The sequence below is a fragment of the Gossypium hirsutum genome, chromosome A11 (genome assembly GCF_007990345.1).
Source record: "Gossypium hirsutum isolate 1008001.06 chromosome A11, Gossypium_hirsutum_v2.1, whole genome shotgun sequence".
Lineage (NCBI taxonomy): Eukaryota > Viridiplantae > Streptophyta > Magnoliopsida > Malvales > Malvaceae > Gossypium > Gossypium hirsutum.
Window position 1 is genome coordinate 11,724,614 of NC_053434.1, and position 16,624 is coordinate 11,741,237.

At 32.2% G+C, this 16,624-nt stretch overlaps 2 protein-coding genes across 6 annotated transcripts; one reads left to right on the forward strand and one right to left on the reverse strand.

Moving 5' to 3' along the window:
* The first annotated feature begins 7,580 nt into the window (after positions 1-7,580).
* LOC107924745 (ATP-dependent Clp protease proteolytic subunit 5, chloroplastic) lies at positions 7,581-11,212 on the forward strand. The gene is made up of 9 exons (XM_016855326.2): positions 7,581-8,010; positions 8,292-8,411; positions 8,516-8,630; positions 8,724-8,816; positions 8,932-8,977; positions 9,075-9,147; positions 10,382-10,416; positions 10,521-10,609; positions 10,813-11,212. Exons 1-9 carry the CDS (start codon positions 7,883-7,885, stop codon positions 11,020-11,022), a joined length of 909 nt encoding a protein of 302 aa, XP_016710815.1. The 5' UTR covers positions 7,581-7,882; the 3' UTR covers positions 11,023-11,212.
* A 745-nt stretch (positions 11,213-11,957) lies between these two features.
* On the reverse strand, positions 11,958-13,696 carry LOC107924823 (WRKY transcription factor 22-like). Of its 5 annotated transcripts, none has more exons than NM_001416330.1 (4): positions 13,362-13,501; positions 13,180-13,268; positions 12,915-13,052; positions 11,958-12,656 (listed from the first exon to the last, which is right to left on the reverse strand). In NM_001416330.1, exons 2-4 carry the CDS (start codon positions 13,257-13,259, stop codon positions 12,071-12,073), a joined length of 804 nt encoding a protein of 267 aa, NP_001403259.1. In that variant the 5' UTR covers positions 13,260-13,268; positions 13,362-13,501; the 3' UTR covers positions 11,958-12,070. The 5 variants fall into 5 exon arrangements, with proteins under 5 accessions (NP_001403259.1, NP_001403261.1, NP_001403258.1 ...); NM_001416332.1 differs by having other exon boundaries at positions 12,915-13,055; XM_016855426.2 differs by having other exon boundaries at positions 11,991-12,656; positions 12,915-13,092; positions 13,362-13,696.
* Positions 13,697-16,624: the final 2,928 nt, after the last annotated feature.

Below are 16,624 nucleotides of genomic sequence, written 5' to 3' on the forward strand. Positions count from 1 at the left end.
GATATTTATTCAAATGTTCAAGAGAAGTCAATAACCAAGTTAGAGTAAAATACACATACAAGCAGTGACTCTGACACTGAAATCAGAGGATCAAAGTTGTCAAAAAAATCAAAAACTATTAAACATAAGGTAATCTTTTTTATTTTTTTTTAGTTTCGTTCTCTAAGCTTATTTTCCACACATAAATACTAAAATATATAAAAAATATAAAAACAAATATTTAAAAAAAAAAGAAAATTACCTTTTCGGTGGCCGGCGCCGGCGCCGGCGAGGGTCCGGTGACGGACCGGTGACTGGCCCCCTAGCCGATGCTCCCTCTCCCTCTCCCCTTCTCTCTTCTTCCTCTCTTTTTTTTTTCTTTTCTCTTCATCAAATGTTTTTTTTTGTCAAATTAGGGCCTTATATAGCCCACCAAAACGACGTCGTTTTGGGGGCTGCCCATTAGCCCCAAAACGACGTCGTTTTGAACATGACCCGAACCATCCGACCCGACCCGCCTCAGGATCTGCGTGTTTTTGTTCGAATGGGTTATTTATGCGCGCAGTCCTTCCGCTTTTCTTGGGCTTTACAATCAAGTTTTCTTATTTTCAATTTGGCCCCATAATTTTTAGTGTTTTTTCAATTGGGTCCCCTGTACTGCGTAGCTATAACGACCCGAACTTTAAGGTTATTAGAAAAGTGTATTTTAGGGTCACCGTTTCTAAAAAATGGATTAGATTATATAAAAAAAAAGTAAAAATATTTATGAAGTTAAGTGAGTGATTAATTAAAGTTTAATTAAGTAAATTTAGCTTAATTAAGGATAATTGGATAAAAGATTAAATTGAATTATATATTATAAATATATATATATATATGTGTGTGTGTGTGTGTGTGTGTGTGAATGAGATATTATGCAATTATGATAATTGAATTTTGGATAAATATTATGATAAATAATTAAGATGGGAATTTTTTGTATTGTGTCTTTATAATTGAAATGAATTGATTTAGTGTGTGATAAATTTATATTGAATTGATTTATGAATATATGTTTTATTGAATTTATATTGATTGAAATTATTTTGATTGAATTTATATTGATTGAATTATATAATATATATGATTTATGTAGAAATTTGAATATTGAATGAATGTTATATTGAAAAATATATTGATTGGAAATATGAGGAAATTGGTATGAATATATGAGATTGTGATATTTGAATATTTGATATTGAAAAATGAATTGAATTGTATTGAATTATGAATTAATGTGAATAATTGAAATATATTGTTGAATTGAATGAAATTGTATGAATTGTGAAAATGGGTAAATATATGTAATTATCTGAATGAGATATTGATGAAAGAATTATTAAATTGAGAAAGTGAATGAAATACCCTATTAACTAGTCGGGCTAAGTCGGATATAATTGGCATGCCATAGGATCTGAAAGTGTACGGGATTTGCCGGCTTTATCGATCAGGCACTTTATGTGTCGTATTTCAGGCACCTCGTGTGTCGTATCAGGCACCTCGTGTGTCGTATCAGGCACCTCGTGTGTCGTTTTAGGCACTTTATGTGTCGTATACTGATCAGGTACTGTGTACCGTTTTAGGCACAATGTGCCGTACTGGTGTGTTTGGGTTGGAATCCTTGTATCCGTCAAAGTCCGGGTTTGTTAATAGAGGTAAATAAGTGAAAAGATAAATCGAGTGAATTTGATTGATTAAACTATTGGAATGAAATGAGAAATTGAATTGAGAATTGAAATTGAGATATGAGATTGAAAACATGAACCAAAAGGTTCATGAAATGAGTGAAGTTCAAATGGATGATGATTGATGTTAGAATGAATTAAAATGGTATATTGTTAAGAAGTAAAGTGTGAATACAAGCGAATTGTGAATATATTGAAAGAATTTATACAGTAAGCAAATGAAAAGAATTGAGCAAATATGTTGTTGTGTTTGTTATATGGCTTGTATAGAATTTTTATGGTAAGTAAATGAAACTTATCTATAAAATAAATAAATGAATGGTTATATTTATCATTGTGATTTTAAGTTTAATTGTTATATTATCAAGTGTTCGGATTATAAAAATACCACTGAGTATACCATACTCAGCGTACGGTTTGTTTCTGTGCGCAGGTTAAGTAAAGATTGTACGTTGAATCAACATCCCAGTCCGATCCCGAATTCATTAAGGTAAAGTGTGTTAACTATTGGTAATGGCATGTACCTAGGATGTCTTATGTGTATATCATTTTGAAATTGTAAATGTAAGGATGAAATAAATAAATTTAGATTTGGCTATGGTATAAAATAGGATTTGACTAATTTGGTATGAATTTGAATTTTTGTGAGACAATGTCAGATTGATTTTGGAATTCCCTATTCTGAATTGGGAAAATCATTAAAAATTGTATAAAAATAATTACAGGCTATAATTTATATGCTTAGAATCTTTAATGAGTCTATTTTCAAGAGAAATAAACGGGAACATCATCCAAGTCCTTTGCTATGAGATAATTAAATTTTAGTAAAGAAAGGTCGAAACTGTCAAATAGCAGATCAGGGGTAACTTTGAGGAATAAACTGTACTAATTGGCTAAACCAAAAATTCTGAAAATTTTATGGTAGAAAGGTATATGAATCTAGTTTTAAGAAAAATTAACGGAACTTAATTTGGAGTTTTTTAACTCTAGATATAAATATTTTAGTGATTGTTACTCAAGAAGACAGTTTTGACATGAACATAAGAATGTAAATGAAATTGTGTGTAATTATTCTGTAAACTCCGGTAATGCTCCATAACTCTCTTCCGGGACGGTTTGGGGTTAGGGGGTGTTACAGCAGCGTTTTGACTAAGGGATTTATTGTGCTTTTGACCCTCCAAGTTACGCGCATGTTATAATTAAGTCCCTTTTCTTTGTTTTTATTTTAAATTGGCCTTACCACCCTGTTTTTATTTAATTTTAGTCCTTTTTTGTTTATTCTTATTTTCTTATTAAATGTTCTTGTTATTATTATTATTATTATTATTATTATTATTATTATTATTATTATTATTATTAGCTTATGTTTTATTATACAATTATATACTTATAATATGTATACATGCTTAATATATTTGTATATACTTATGTAATATTAGTACTAAAGTTTTTATTTTAATATGTATATATTACCTAAATGTTTTAGTATTATATGTATATGTATATTCTTCATATATTATATATATGTGTTCTTAATACTATACTTTACATATATCATATATTTTTAATGTTGTATTATTATGGTCTAATACTATATTATGCATATATTTTTCACATGTATATTGTGTACATATTATCTAACTTCTTATATATTATGTTTTTTACGATCTTTGTTATATGTTTCTTTTATTATTCCACATATTTTTTACTACCATAATATTTATATATATATATATATATATCTTTTTTATATACAATCTTACGCATATATTTTACATTATTTTATTATCATTAATATTAGCATATGTTTTATTATTTATGTATATATCCTTAATACATATAAGTATATGTTTCTGTAATATTATTCATAGATATTTTCAACATTATTATTATGCATATATATATTATGTAAATAATTAAACATTATATTATGCATTTTTTATATTACATATATGTATTTTTTTAGTATTGTATTTTTGTCTGTGTACATATTTCGAATACTGTATTACATTTGATCTTGTATATTGTCTTATGTGTATATATATATATTTTAACTCTATATCGAGTATGTATTTTTAACATTATACTATGTACATATTTACATATTATCCCATGTATATATTTCCAATACCATACTACATTTTTATACATATTATGTATATACTTTAATGTTCTTGTTATATATTTTTATACGATCTTATTGACACATATTTCATTATTCTTGTATATACATTTTACATATAATATTATTTTCGTATATTATTACATTCATTATTTATTTTCACTTATTTTTATAAATTACGTATTAGTTGGTATATATATACACATCTTTTATTATTACTATTATTATCATTGCTAATATATGTTCATATATACATATATATATTTATAATGTTTTAGTTTAATACTATTATTATGTTTAATATAGCATGCATGATTATTGTTTTTGAGATTATTGCCGCGATTATTATTTGCTTCAATATATTTCTGGTTATGTCAGTTATTCATTTTATTCCATATCAGCTTTGCTTTGCATTACAACAAAAATTGTGTTCTTGTTTTCTAATTAATTTCAATAATCAATGCAATGTACCGATTTAAAATTAAGTCATTGAATCTTATCGCTATGTTGGATGGAATTTGTCGGCTCGTGTTAAATCGGTATATCCTTCTCAAAAATCAAAAATTGAAAGTTCTCATCTTTTCAATCGGATCACGATTAAATCTTATATTGAAATCGTATTTTTAAAAATCAAGACAACACATGTTTATAAGATACCAAGTTTGGGCGTCGTGAGGGTGCTAATACCTTCCTCACGCGTAATCGACTCCCGAACCCTAATTCTTTTCTGACTTTTTACGTAGACCTAAACTCGGCCTTCTTTTTGTTTTAACGAGGAATCTAATGGGTGTCCGATCACACCCTAAAAAAGATCGGTGGCGACTCCCGGTTTATTTTAAAATCAAATTTCAATTTCTAAGTTTCTTAATAAATCGCCACAATTAGCGATCAAGTAAATTTTTACGTCGCTACATATATATTTTAATTATATTTGATAGTGATTGTAATAGGTCAATTTTGGCCAGGGCCCAAAACCAATAAAAATACCAAAAAGAAATCCAAAATAATAGTCCAATGTCCAAATATTACAAAACTACCCAATCTACAAACTCAATACCCAAGCCCAAACAACCCATCCAAACCCTAAGCCCAAAAGGGCCCAAAACCTTAACATTTGCAACAAACCCTAACTACTCCTCTCGTGCCGCAAGCAGCCAACAGCCTGGTTCTGTACCCTCCGTACCACCGCCTCGTGCCACCGTCCAGCTAGCTTTGTACCTGCAAATCAGACGAAAAAAACAACAAAAGAACGAAAAAAGAAACAAAAATGTTGTATTCTTTCTTTTTTCTTTCGGGTATAAAAAGCCATGAACACAATGTATTAGGGGTTCCTTTTTTTTACGGACACACACAGAAATAAAAATACAACAGTATTCGAAAAAGAGAAATTTTAAAGGTGGTTCTTTTTTTATTTTTGCTTCTTTTTTTTATCTTTATTTCGTCTTTTTTTAGAAAACAACATAAAAAAAGAAAAAATCTCACCTTTCTCGTGTTTGGACCGCCGTGGGTGGCTGAGGAAACCATCTCCGATGATAGATGGTGTGAAAATGGAGTCGGGGAGTCGAAAAGCCAAAAAAAATGGCATTTTTCGATTTTTCGGCCATCGCGGACTGTGGTGCCATCGCTAGCGACCGGCGGCCGCCACAGTGGTCTGGCACCGTCGCTGGCGACCGGCGGCCGCCACAGTGGTCTGGCACCGGAGCCATGGCCGGATATTTGGAGGGGAGGGAGAGAATGAGAGAGTTTTCAGATTTGTTTTTTTGGGGGGATTGAAGGTTTAAAATGAATTTTTTGTAAAATTTTTTAGCTTTTATAAACACATAAAACGGCGCCGTTTTGATGCCAGTGTACATAGGCCAAAACAGCGTCATTTAGCATATGGCCCATCCGACTTGACCCGATTGGTGGAGGATCTGCGTGTTTTTAAGTCTAAATGGGCTAATTGCCACTTTGGCCCTTCCGCTTTTTCCTTGTTTTTTAATTTGGTCCTATTTCCTTTTTTTTCCTTTTTTTTTAGTTTCGCCCCTGAAATTTTATTTTTATTTTATTTTGGTCCTCTGTAGAGCGGCATGTTTATAAGGCCTGGGATAATTTCCAAATTGGCCCCCCTTTTGTTTACGCGCCTTTAATTTTAGTACTTATCCAGTTTTATTAATTAATTTATTAAAATTTGTACCTAAAACTCTGTTTAAATTTCAATTTGATCCTTCTTTTGATTAATTTCACTATTTATACATATTTATTTGTTATTCTTCACCCTTTTAATACCTAAATTTAATATTACTTATATCTTTTGTACATTTATTTGTTTAGTTAATATGTAAATGTGATATTATTTACAATTGTTTTATCAATTTATTTATCTATATTTTCATTCTTTCATTTTTCCATTTAAATTTAATGTTATCAATATTTATTATATTTATTTACTTATTTATTCTTTTATTTTTAAAACATTTAAATTCGACATTATTCACATTTGTTTTGTGAATTTATTAATATATTTATTCTTCTACTCTTTTTAATACTTAGGTTAATATTTATTTGCCTTATCCATTCATCAATCTATTATTACTATTGTTATTATTTTATTTTTTTAAAATATGAAATTGAATACTATTTATATTCATTAAGCACCTATCACTCTTTTTATTTATTTATTTTGAGTTGCTTTATTTATTATGTCGTGATATCATAATTTTCTTAATATTGTTATATGATTTGTCCACTTACTATCATTTATCATTCTAATATAAATGTCGTACCTATAGCTATCACATTATTTCACCATCATTGTATTATACGCTATGTTCGAATATATTTGTCCCTTTTTTATACGATGCTCGAATTAAACATGTAAACCATTGTAAGTGTTACACTAATTTTTATTCAATGCATGAAAATAAATTTTCAAAATGAGGTAATGTTCCATATTTAGAAGATTCGAGAAAATTGTATACTAATTTACAGGATTTCGATTTTTTCATTGAATTCGAATGACCGAATACCTTTTTAAAAATTAAAAATCATGTTAGGCTGATTTACTCGAACCTTGTTTTATTTATATACAGGAGAAGGCTGTTAAAGATGAGATGCTTGCATTAAATACCATTAGATTGGTGATGGGTCTTATAGGGACAGCATACGGGTTTCCCTAGTATTTTTTATGCCAAGCCCTTGGCCTCTAGGTAGGTATAAAATTGATTCAATTTCCAGTTTTTGCTTTATTCTGATCGTCCACTAACCCATACAAGTATCACGATTCCCCTTTGTAGTCTACGGTTGCAAGCTGAATCTTTCTGCTAATGTACAACATAACAAAATCCACCTCAAACTTCTGTGCATATGGCGGCACCCAAGATGTATCTATAATGGCATAACTTTCCACATATTCATTCCAATTTTTGATATACATAAGTTTTGCTCCCCTCAAATTAGTGAAATTTTAATTTTATTACTAAAAAAGTGTGATATATAAGTGATTAAGCATATAGATGTATTATTTTTCAGTATTCAAGTTTGAGATTTATTATTTTTAATTTTATATGTTAATTTTAAAGTCTCACCATATACGATTCTTATGTATAAGTTTAATTTAGTTTGTTAATTTTTATCTAGACTATATTAATTTTTAAATAACAATATTAATTTGATTCTATTTTTATGATTCCTTAAACAGTTAATATTATAATAATTTGATACTTATAATTATTCATACATATATCTGTATTTTTCTTTTGATTCTATTTTGTCAAACTTAAAAAATAAAAACTAAATGGGTTGAAATCAGTACCCGTCCGTAATTAAAATTCGGGTCAAACAACAAGATTTGCTGTAGTTACTCGTCACTGCCTTGGGAAAAGATATTGAGGAAGTCGCTGTTCCAAGAAAAAACTAGTTCCTTGGTCTACTACACGTCTACGGAGAGCTACACACTACGCTACCCTTATCGTTCCCTCGCCATTGCCAAGAACCCAGAAGAACAGGCCTCCAAAATTGGCTGAAACAAGTTCTCCCATCTTGGTTGTTCTGACAGACAGGCTAGTTAAAGATAAGAATGGCGCACACCTGCATTTCGACATCGGCATCGTCTCTTCGGTTGACTAGCCTGCCCTTCTCTTCAAAATCAAGCACCAATCTTTACTCTCATAACTTATCTCTTCCTTTCCATCCCCTTCCTCCCAGGTATTTTCGTTTCTTTCTCTTTCTCTTATCCAAACTAGGAAAATGTAATGAAGTTTTAGATTTCAATTAAACGTTTGATTCGAGGTTCTAGAATCAAGGAGGTAGATTTTCTGTTCTTCCAATGTTAATTAAAAACCATGTCTTGAATTAATGTTTGTTTCTTTAGAAAGGGTGCAAGACGGATTGTAATCCTGATGTGTTTTTTTTTTCCTTTTTACTTTTTACCTAATTGGCTAAAGTTTGAAAAGTACTCTTCTTTTTGTTGTTCTTTTTACTTTCAGGAAACTGAAGAAGCTATTTAGTAATCAAAAGAATGCGAGGGGTTCTCAGCCAAAGGCTGTCTACACAGGTGAGTTTTGGGCTCCAGAGAAAAGCTCTCGACATGGAATTTGGTCAATAAGGTACAAAAAGAACTGGAATGAAAATACAACCCTATGTTGTCTAATATTTTTTTTCTAATAAAAAATGTGATAAAACATCAGAGATGTTATTTGTAAATATGCAGGGATGATTTGCAAATCCCGTCGTCACCTTATTTCCCTGCATATGCACAAGGGCAGGGCCCCCCTCCAATGGTGCAAGAGCGATTTCAGAGTGTTATTACCCAGCTATTCCAATATGTACAGATTTGTTTTGGTTGTGAATTTGGCTTCACTAGACTTAGTTTTCTCTCTTATTATTTTCTTGTATTGGTTGTTTCTTTGATTGTTAAGAGAATAATTCGCTGTGGTGGAGCTGTTGATGATGATATGGCAAACATTATTGTAGCTCAGCTTCTTTATCTTGATGCTGTTGATCCTGAGAAGGTCTGTTTGGTTCTGTGCTTACCGTCTCTTTGGTTTTTATTAACGAAATAAGGAAGCTTGAATTCCAGTGTGAAAGTTAATACTTGAGCTTCTTCTTTTTTTATCTCGTCAACAGGACATTGTCATGTATGTGAATTCCCCTGGAGGGTCAGTTACAGCTGGTAATGTACCTATCAAATGTATTTGTGATCGTACTGGTTTGTTTCAAATAGCAACCAATAGGCATTTTCTTTACCAGCCTGTTCTGAATTTTCTTAGGTATGGCCATATTTGACACTATGAGGCATATCCGGCCTGATGTCTCAACTGTCTGTGTCGGACTTGCTGCTAGGTATGAATTCATTGATGCAACTGTTTCTATTTATGATGCAATTTTTTTTTACATCTCAGTATGGAACATTAGAAAGCAGTAGTTTTGCAACTGTAGCTGCTTTTTCAATTATTTATGGACTATTTATTGGTCTTAACTCTGTAACTTAAACCACGTTGTTTGGTTCATTCTGACATTCTATTCTTGCTGAGAATATTTCTTAATGCGTGTAAAATATATTTTTGGCCAAATTGGTTGTAATACTCCAATTTGTTTGAGATAGAAGGGGCATGGTGATAGAGATTGTTTTATTTTTAATGTCTCCCCCACTTGATACCTGAGATTTGCATTTCAAAGCCACATTTAGTTTACTCACTGCTTTTGGAAAAGGTTATATGCATTTGGTTGGTGTCCCAGGTGCCGGAATGTTATAGAGTAAGGCCTAATTCTGGCATTTATATCTTCATAGTAGCTTGTACTGCTGCATCTTGCCAGATGACTTGCACTCAGTTTCGATTGTACATCATTATGCATGATAACAGATTTTATGAGCACTAGGGGCTGGGTTGGAAACTGATTCTTTGGCAAAAGATGGGTAAAGGGAAAAGCAGTAGCAATTGATATGAGGGTGGTAAGGATGGGTGAAGGATTGGAGGATGGGGTGGTTCTTAACTGTGTGCTCTTTTTGCAGAAAAGAACCCTACCCTGCATTTTGTGGATTGACATTCCTCAAATAAGCTGATACTCGATTCTATGTGAAATGCTTAAAGCATTTTTATTAATATTGAAATAACTTTCCTATTTGTAATGGAATGCTCTAATTGTAATTATTGGTTACTTGCTGTCAATTTGAGATGGATGATATAAGGCAGTTTCAAGAATTTTATAAATTTCTTAGTTGCTCCTGTTAATCTAAATTCTGGCATAGGCATGCAGACAACATTCTGACGAAATAGTCTTATATTTTTTATGTAATCCTTCCTAAATGCTTAGAAGTAAGGATCGGGATGTAGCTTGACTTCTGTTAGTTATATGAGAAAGTAATGTGTTTAGTACAAGAGCCTAATGATGAATGTTAGAAATCGCAAATCCTTTGATATGAAATATATTTCTAGAGTAAGATGTCTACGGATGTCCTTGGGAGTAACATTTTCTATGTGCATGTGGATGCAGTTGTCTGCTATGATTAATGAGATGTATTTTGTTGTTTGTTTGTTTTTTTGATAAAAGATGTATTTTGTTCTTAAATGAGCAGCATGGGAGCTTTTCTTCTTAGTGCTGGAACTAAAGGTATCTAACGTTGGTGATTTATACATTCATAGCTCTGTTGTTTGGTATGGTTCCCTCCAGTCTACAAAGTGTAGTTTACTCTTTGTTTTTCTTGAAACCCCTAGGAAAACGATACAGTTTACCTAATTCGAGGATAATGATACATCAGCCTCTTGGTGGAGCTCAAGGAGGTCAAACTGATATTGATATCCAGGTACGCATTTGTCTTGGCCAACCTCATGTTTTTTAAACTTGTTTTTAAGGGGAGAAAAGAGTAGAAAAGATTAAAACAATGCAGCAGTGGTATGCCTTCATGGCTAGATATCAACAGTTTTGATTTGTTGAACTTTTTAGCATGTAGCTTCAATCTTGTTCAGTTGTTGTACAATACCCTGACTGTTACACACGAGTTGTCAGGCGAATGAAATGCTGCACCATAAGGCAAATTTAAACGGATATCTTGCTTACCACACTGGTCAAAGTTTGGAGAAGATTAACCAGGATACGGACCGTGATTTTTTCATGAGCACAAAAGAAGCAAAGGAATATGGACTTATTGATGGTGTTATCATGAATCCTTTGAAAGCACTTCAGCCACTAGCTTCTACAGCTGATGGTAATGAATAGCCATTGCGTGTTTGGTAGCAATGACATGGCCTTACTCTTTAGAGATAACTGGAAATAATTGCCCACGTATCTGAGTGCCTCTTTCAGTGTTGAATAATGATGATATTATGGTAAAGAAATATGAATTTTGATGTTAATTATTATATAAACAATATTAAACAGGGAATATGAAGGGTTCTTTTTCTTTTTCTTTTTCTTTTTTTTTTTGGCTGCAAAAAGTACTGAAATTTCTCTACAGCTATAAATAGGGGTTTTAATTAGAAATCATTTTCTTCAAAGAATTTTTAATTAGAAAGAAATTTTAATTAATCAAACTCGAAAGAGATATTAACATAATTTAGGTATTTCTACAATCAAATACTAAGTAAAGAAATTGCAAAATTTAGATAGGTAGTGATAGTTAAAATCTAGGCTGATTTTTTCCTGGTATTATTTTGCTTCTTACTTATTAATTGATTATTTTCCTGTTTGTTTTGTTACTTGTGGTGCTCGTTAGTTAATTAATTTTAATTTTTAATTGATCACTTAAATTATTTGATTAAATAATAAAAAAACAATAATTATTAGTACTTATAATTTTTATGAAAATAATATTTTTATTCACTGTAATTATACTATTAATTAATAAATACATTTAGTGTGAGTAAATTTTTAGTAGATAAAAGAGGATCTTAAGCAAAGCATCCTCGCGTGAACCTCGTGCCTTCATTAATTCACACCTACTACAACCCAACAAAAGTAGCCACCCCCTCTCTCTCTCTTGGGGCGTGCGTGTGTGGTTGTCTCTATCCATTAGACTTCATGGTTTTCCCTGTTTGCTAAAAAAGATTTTGGTTTTTTTTATAGCAACCACGGACCTTTTGGTTGCCAGAGTGATCCAACTTTCACTTTTTGTGTGAACCCTCAAACAAGAAAAAAAGAAAAAAAAGAGAGGATAAAAATAGAAGATGCTAAACTAGAACCATTAGTACTGGAAGGCATAATCACTTCATTATGAGCATTTTAACTACTTTTATTTTTTTTTCCTGAGACCCATAAACACTACTGATCAAGAAGGGACAACAGGAATTCCTTCATCCCAAAACTTGCTTCGCATCATCAAACTTGTGAAAGCAGAAGATATGGGTAGTTCTTCAAGCTCATCAAAGAAATCATTTTCTTCTGATTTTGGTATTGAAGATGTTGTTATATGAAGGCAAGACAGTGGCTCTTCATCCAACAGAAACCCCAGTGTGTCATGGGTTTTCTCTAGATTCCCGTTGAAGGGATCTTCTTGGCTAATGATGTTATTCTGGGGAAAACTTAATGGGGATTGTAAATAGTGAAAATGCTGCTCTTCACTTGCATCTTCATCTGTACTGCTCGTTTTGTTTTGCTCCTTTTTTACTTCTTCTGGCTCTTTTTCTGAAACCTCCGGGAGCTGCTTCAGCGTAGTAGTTGGGGGCTTATCATCATCACTATGGGTGGTTTGGGGTTCTTTAGGGGACTGTTTTAGGTCGGCGCAGTGGAGATCAGGACCTGGATGGTTATGACTAGAGGTGTAAGTGATGATAAGCATCGAGGCATCTGTTTTGCATCTTTCCACTTGCTTTTTGGCTGAACAACCTTTTGATGTGCTACATCTGTAATAGCCTCTGCATAATGAAACATGAAACCTTGTGAGATTTCTCAATGGGGAACGGAGGAATGGGACAACGTGAAGGGGCGGAAAAACCCTTATTGGCTAAATTTTAAGGTGTGGGAGGAAAAATGTAGTTCTAACTCAAACTTCAACAAAAACATGCACAGAACTGAAGAAACATGATGTAAGTTTTGGATGTATTGACAAAAGTTTATGAGTTCATCTTAAGGACGATATAAAGCAAGAAATCGCGACGCAGAAGAAAGCACACCTGGGATAAGGAGATCCTTTGATAGGTTTTTGCCCATATTTTCTCCAGGACCATAAATCAGAAGGAGGCCCCTCGCTCTTTAGCTTTCCACCATTTTCTCCTACCTTCAGTGTAACAACAATCTTCTCAACCACCTTCCTGCTAAATACAACATATCTAAGACTTAGAAATGTTATCCCTGAAATAAACCATTGCTAAAGATGTCAAAACAGCCATGTACTAGCCAAAGACTAGAAAATTTGAGTATATATTAAATACCACTAACCTTCTTTTGGATGACTGAGTATCAGTTGGGTTGAGTTCGGAATCATCTGAAGCCAATTTTGGAGAGACAGAATCGTCCATCACCACTTCCTGTATCCCCTTGCAATGTTATTACTTACTGCCAAAATGATTAAAAGAGACAAGCAGAGCTGTTTGGAGAGTTAATGAACCTACAGTACTTACTAGTCATAGGAACAGATAAAAATCAAAAGGATTAAAGATCTCCAACCAATTGATTGTGAGAAAGATAAAAAGGGAGTTAGGCAACACGACATAAAACCCCGCAACTTGCTTCTTCCCTTTCTTGTCACTCATTTAATATTAAAGTTATTTTGCAACAATGCTATGCATAAATCACCAATCACTCGCGCTCCCTCCACATCCACCTTTGCAATAAAATAAAATAAAACCGTCCAGACAGCTACAGCATATAAATGTGTTAGATATTTCGTGGGGCGGGGCCCATCCTCCACTCCATTGGCTTGAGCCAAGTTTTGCTCCCACACACAATCAATTTTCCACTTGCAAGCTGACAATCCTCAAATCTTATCTTAAACCAAAAATCCTGAACGCGGACACGGTTTATGACTCTCCCCAAACAGAAGCAATCCAGTTTGCTGTTGGATTTGGTGGAAAGAACATGTGTTAGAATTTCGTAAATCTCAGCTGAATCTAACTCTACACATAGAGCTTATGAACATAGCTGCCTGGGAAATGCAGCAGGCGCGTATTTCTAAAGGCGGCGCAGCCAAACTGGGGTATATCCTCTAACTGATTGATCAATCATTAACGCTGACAAATGAGGTTTAATATTAAAAGTTTGGGATGAAACTTGATAACTCCTTTTGATTTACAAAAACATTCAATGCAGATACATACGATTATCTGATATTGTATAGTTTATTTATTGAAGGACTTGGATTTTTTTTTCTTGAAGCAGAACTGTAATACATAACCAACGTTGGTTACTTGTGGTAAGAACTCCATATCATCAATTTGGGTTTAAAATTAACTGATGCAGCTTTGAGTAAACTCCAGAAGGCATTAACCAGAGTTGAGTAGGGATACAATGCGTTTTTCGTCTCAAAGTCAAAATGTAAGCAATTTTCAATCAAATACGATCATTTGAGCCATGTACATGAATGATTTGAAGAATATTGTTTGGTGGACGTCATGGAACCGACTAATATATCAAATTAACAACTTTCTATATATATACTCATATATTTCTAAGAAAAAAACTGTCTGAATAGATAGATAAACCCCAGTGGAGCTTTTAAACTTTTTTTGAATATATAATTAATCTGATATTTCTTGGCGTTGAAGAAGGGATAAATTTTGTTACTCAGCTTGTGCTAGAACCCACACCATACAAATCCATCTCTAATTAAATTTATACTAACATTAAGGTCCCGAGTCGCCGTTGCTTTATTTCAGAGTTTGAATTTTGGGTGCTATAAACCGCCTGACCATTTCAATATTTTTAATTAATGATAACAAAGTCTGACAGGTGGTCAAGATGTGGCAATCCTTTAGGTAAAACAAGGTGCTCAATTTCTATGACAAGTTCATTCACCGCCGACTTTACATTGATTCCACTTGTTAGGATTTTATGTAAATATTTTGGTAATTCAGGATAAATCATCATTAACTTAAGCTTTTATCATTTACGTCAACTAATAAACGATGGCTCTTATTTACACTTTGATTTAGCTCAAAGTTGTGGTAGGTTTTTTAATCTAATTTAATGACCTCAATTGCTTTTCTTTTAAGAAAGGTTTGTTTGCAAATAATTTGTTTTATAAATATAAAGAATTATAATTTAAAATGATATTAATCATTACATAGATTAGCATCTTTTGGTATATTGAAAAAGATTATATAACAATTCAGAAAAATATCCCATAACGTGAGAAATTTACTTATTATATTATATATAGAGAGTAGCAAAATGACTTGGAAAATATTTGATATAACATAATTGAAGTAAAAGAGAATGTGATAGATTCTAAAATGATGATTTGGAAGTCAACAATCTGCCATCAAATATCCACCGACGATGTTTTCTAAAAATATATATGATTAAGTTTCTCCAGAATCAAGGAGGTAAAGCAAACAAGTTGAATGATTTTTTGGCTTCTCAATCATTCCATCGAAGTCAGTATGTGCAGTTTAATAAGTGCTCCATATATTGGAAGAGGTTAAACCAACGTCAACATAATGCTTAATTTCTTCAAAACTCAAAGGACACTTATAAAAAAAAAAAACCTACAAGCAACCTTTAATACAAATTGATACAGTTAAAATATCATGTGGAAGATGGTAGAGGCAATATAAGTGGATGGAATGTGATAGGTGTATTGATGGAATCTAAGAAAATGGTTGTTAGTTTTGTTGATTGCAAAACTATGCACACACTGAACAAATGTTTGATTGTTTTTATAAAGCTAGCAGCTTGAAAGATAAATTCGAAGAGGAGAATTTGGAAGGTGGAGAACCTCAAACAAACAATTTATTTTTTAAGTTTCAAGTGGATAATATGAAAGAAATGTTTCTTAAGCATGGAAGGGTTTGGATATTAAGCTGGTTTGAAAAGGTAGAACCATGGACACGTTTGGACTAAATGAAATCCAAATCTATTTGGGTAATATTGATGAGAATCACTCTTCACACCTAGAATACGACAATTTTAAAAAACATTATTATACATAAAGAGAAGTAGCATAGGTGGAAGAATCACTTATAAAAGATTATGATTATGATAAGATGATAATGAAATTTTAAATATTCAATTAAGTCATTTCCAAGAGGCTTTAGCACTTAATTGTGTGGTGGCATTCAATTCCCTGTTAGTTTCAAAATGCAGAGATGCATTGGCTTCCATTGATTGTTTTTGTCTAGAATATAATTCTAACCAATTCATCTCCAATGCCATCCACCTTTAAATTTCATATTTGAATAAAATAAGTTGGGAATGGTAGAGGAACATGTTCAAGTCAAAGATGGAGAAGATGGAGAGAAAATGGGTGTATTTAGTGAGCTAACTTTACGAATTTATTCGTGGAACATAATAATGAAGAAAGGGAGATATGAAGAATATTCAAGCCATTTCTTCTTGATTTTGAATGAGATGGGTTGAAAAAGAATGTTTCTTAAATAAGGATAGGATTGGATATCGAATTTGTTTGAAGAGATGGAACCATTGACACGCTTGGATTATATGAAATTCAAGTTTACTTGGGTAATTGTGATGGGAGCCCCTTTTCTCACCTAAAATATGACAACTTTTCAACAGATTATTGGTCCATAAAGATAGGCAGTATCGATGAAAAATCACTCATAAAAGATTATAATTATGTATATTTTAACTAATTAATTAAGTTATTTCAAGTAGGGCCTGACACCCAACTACCATGGTGATTAGTTACCAATTAAAGCTTTAGAAT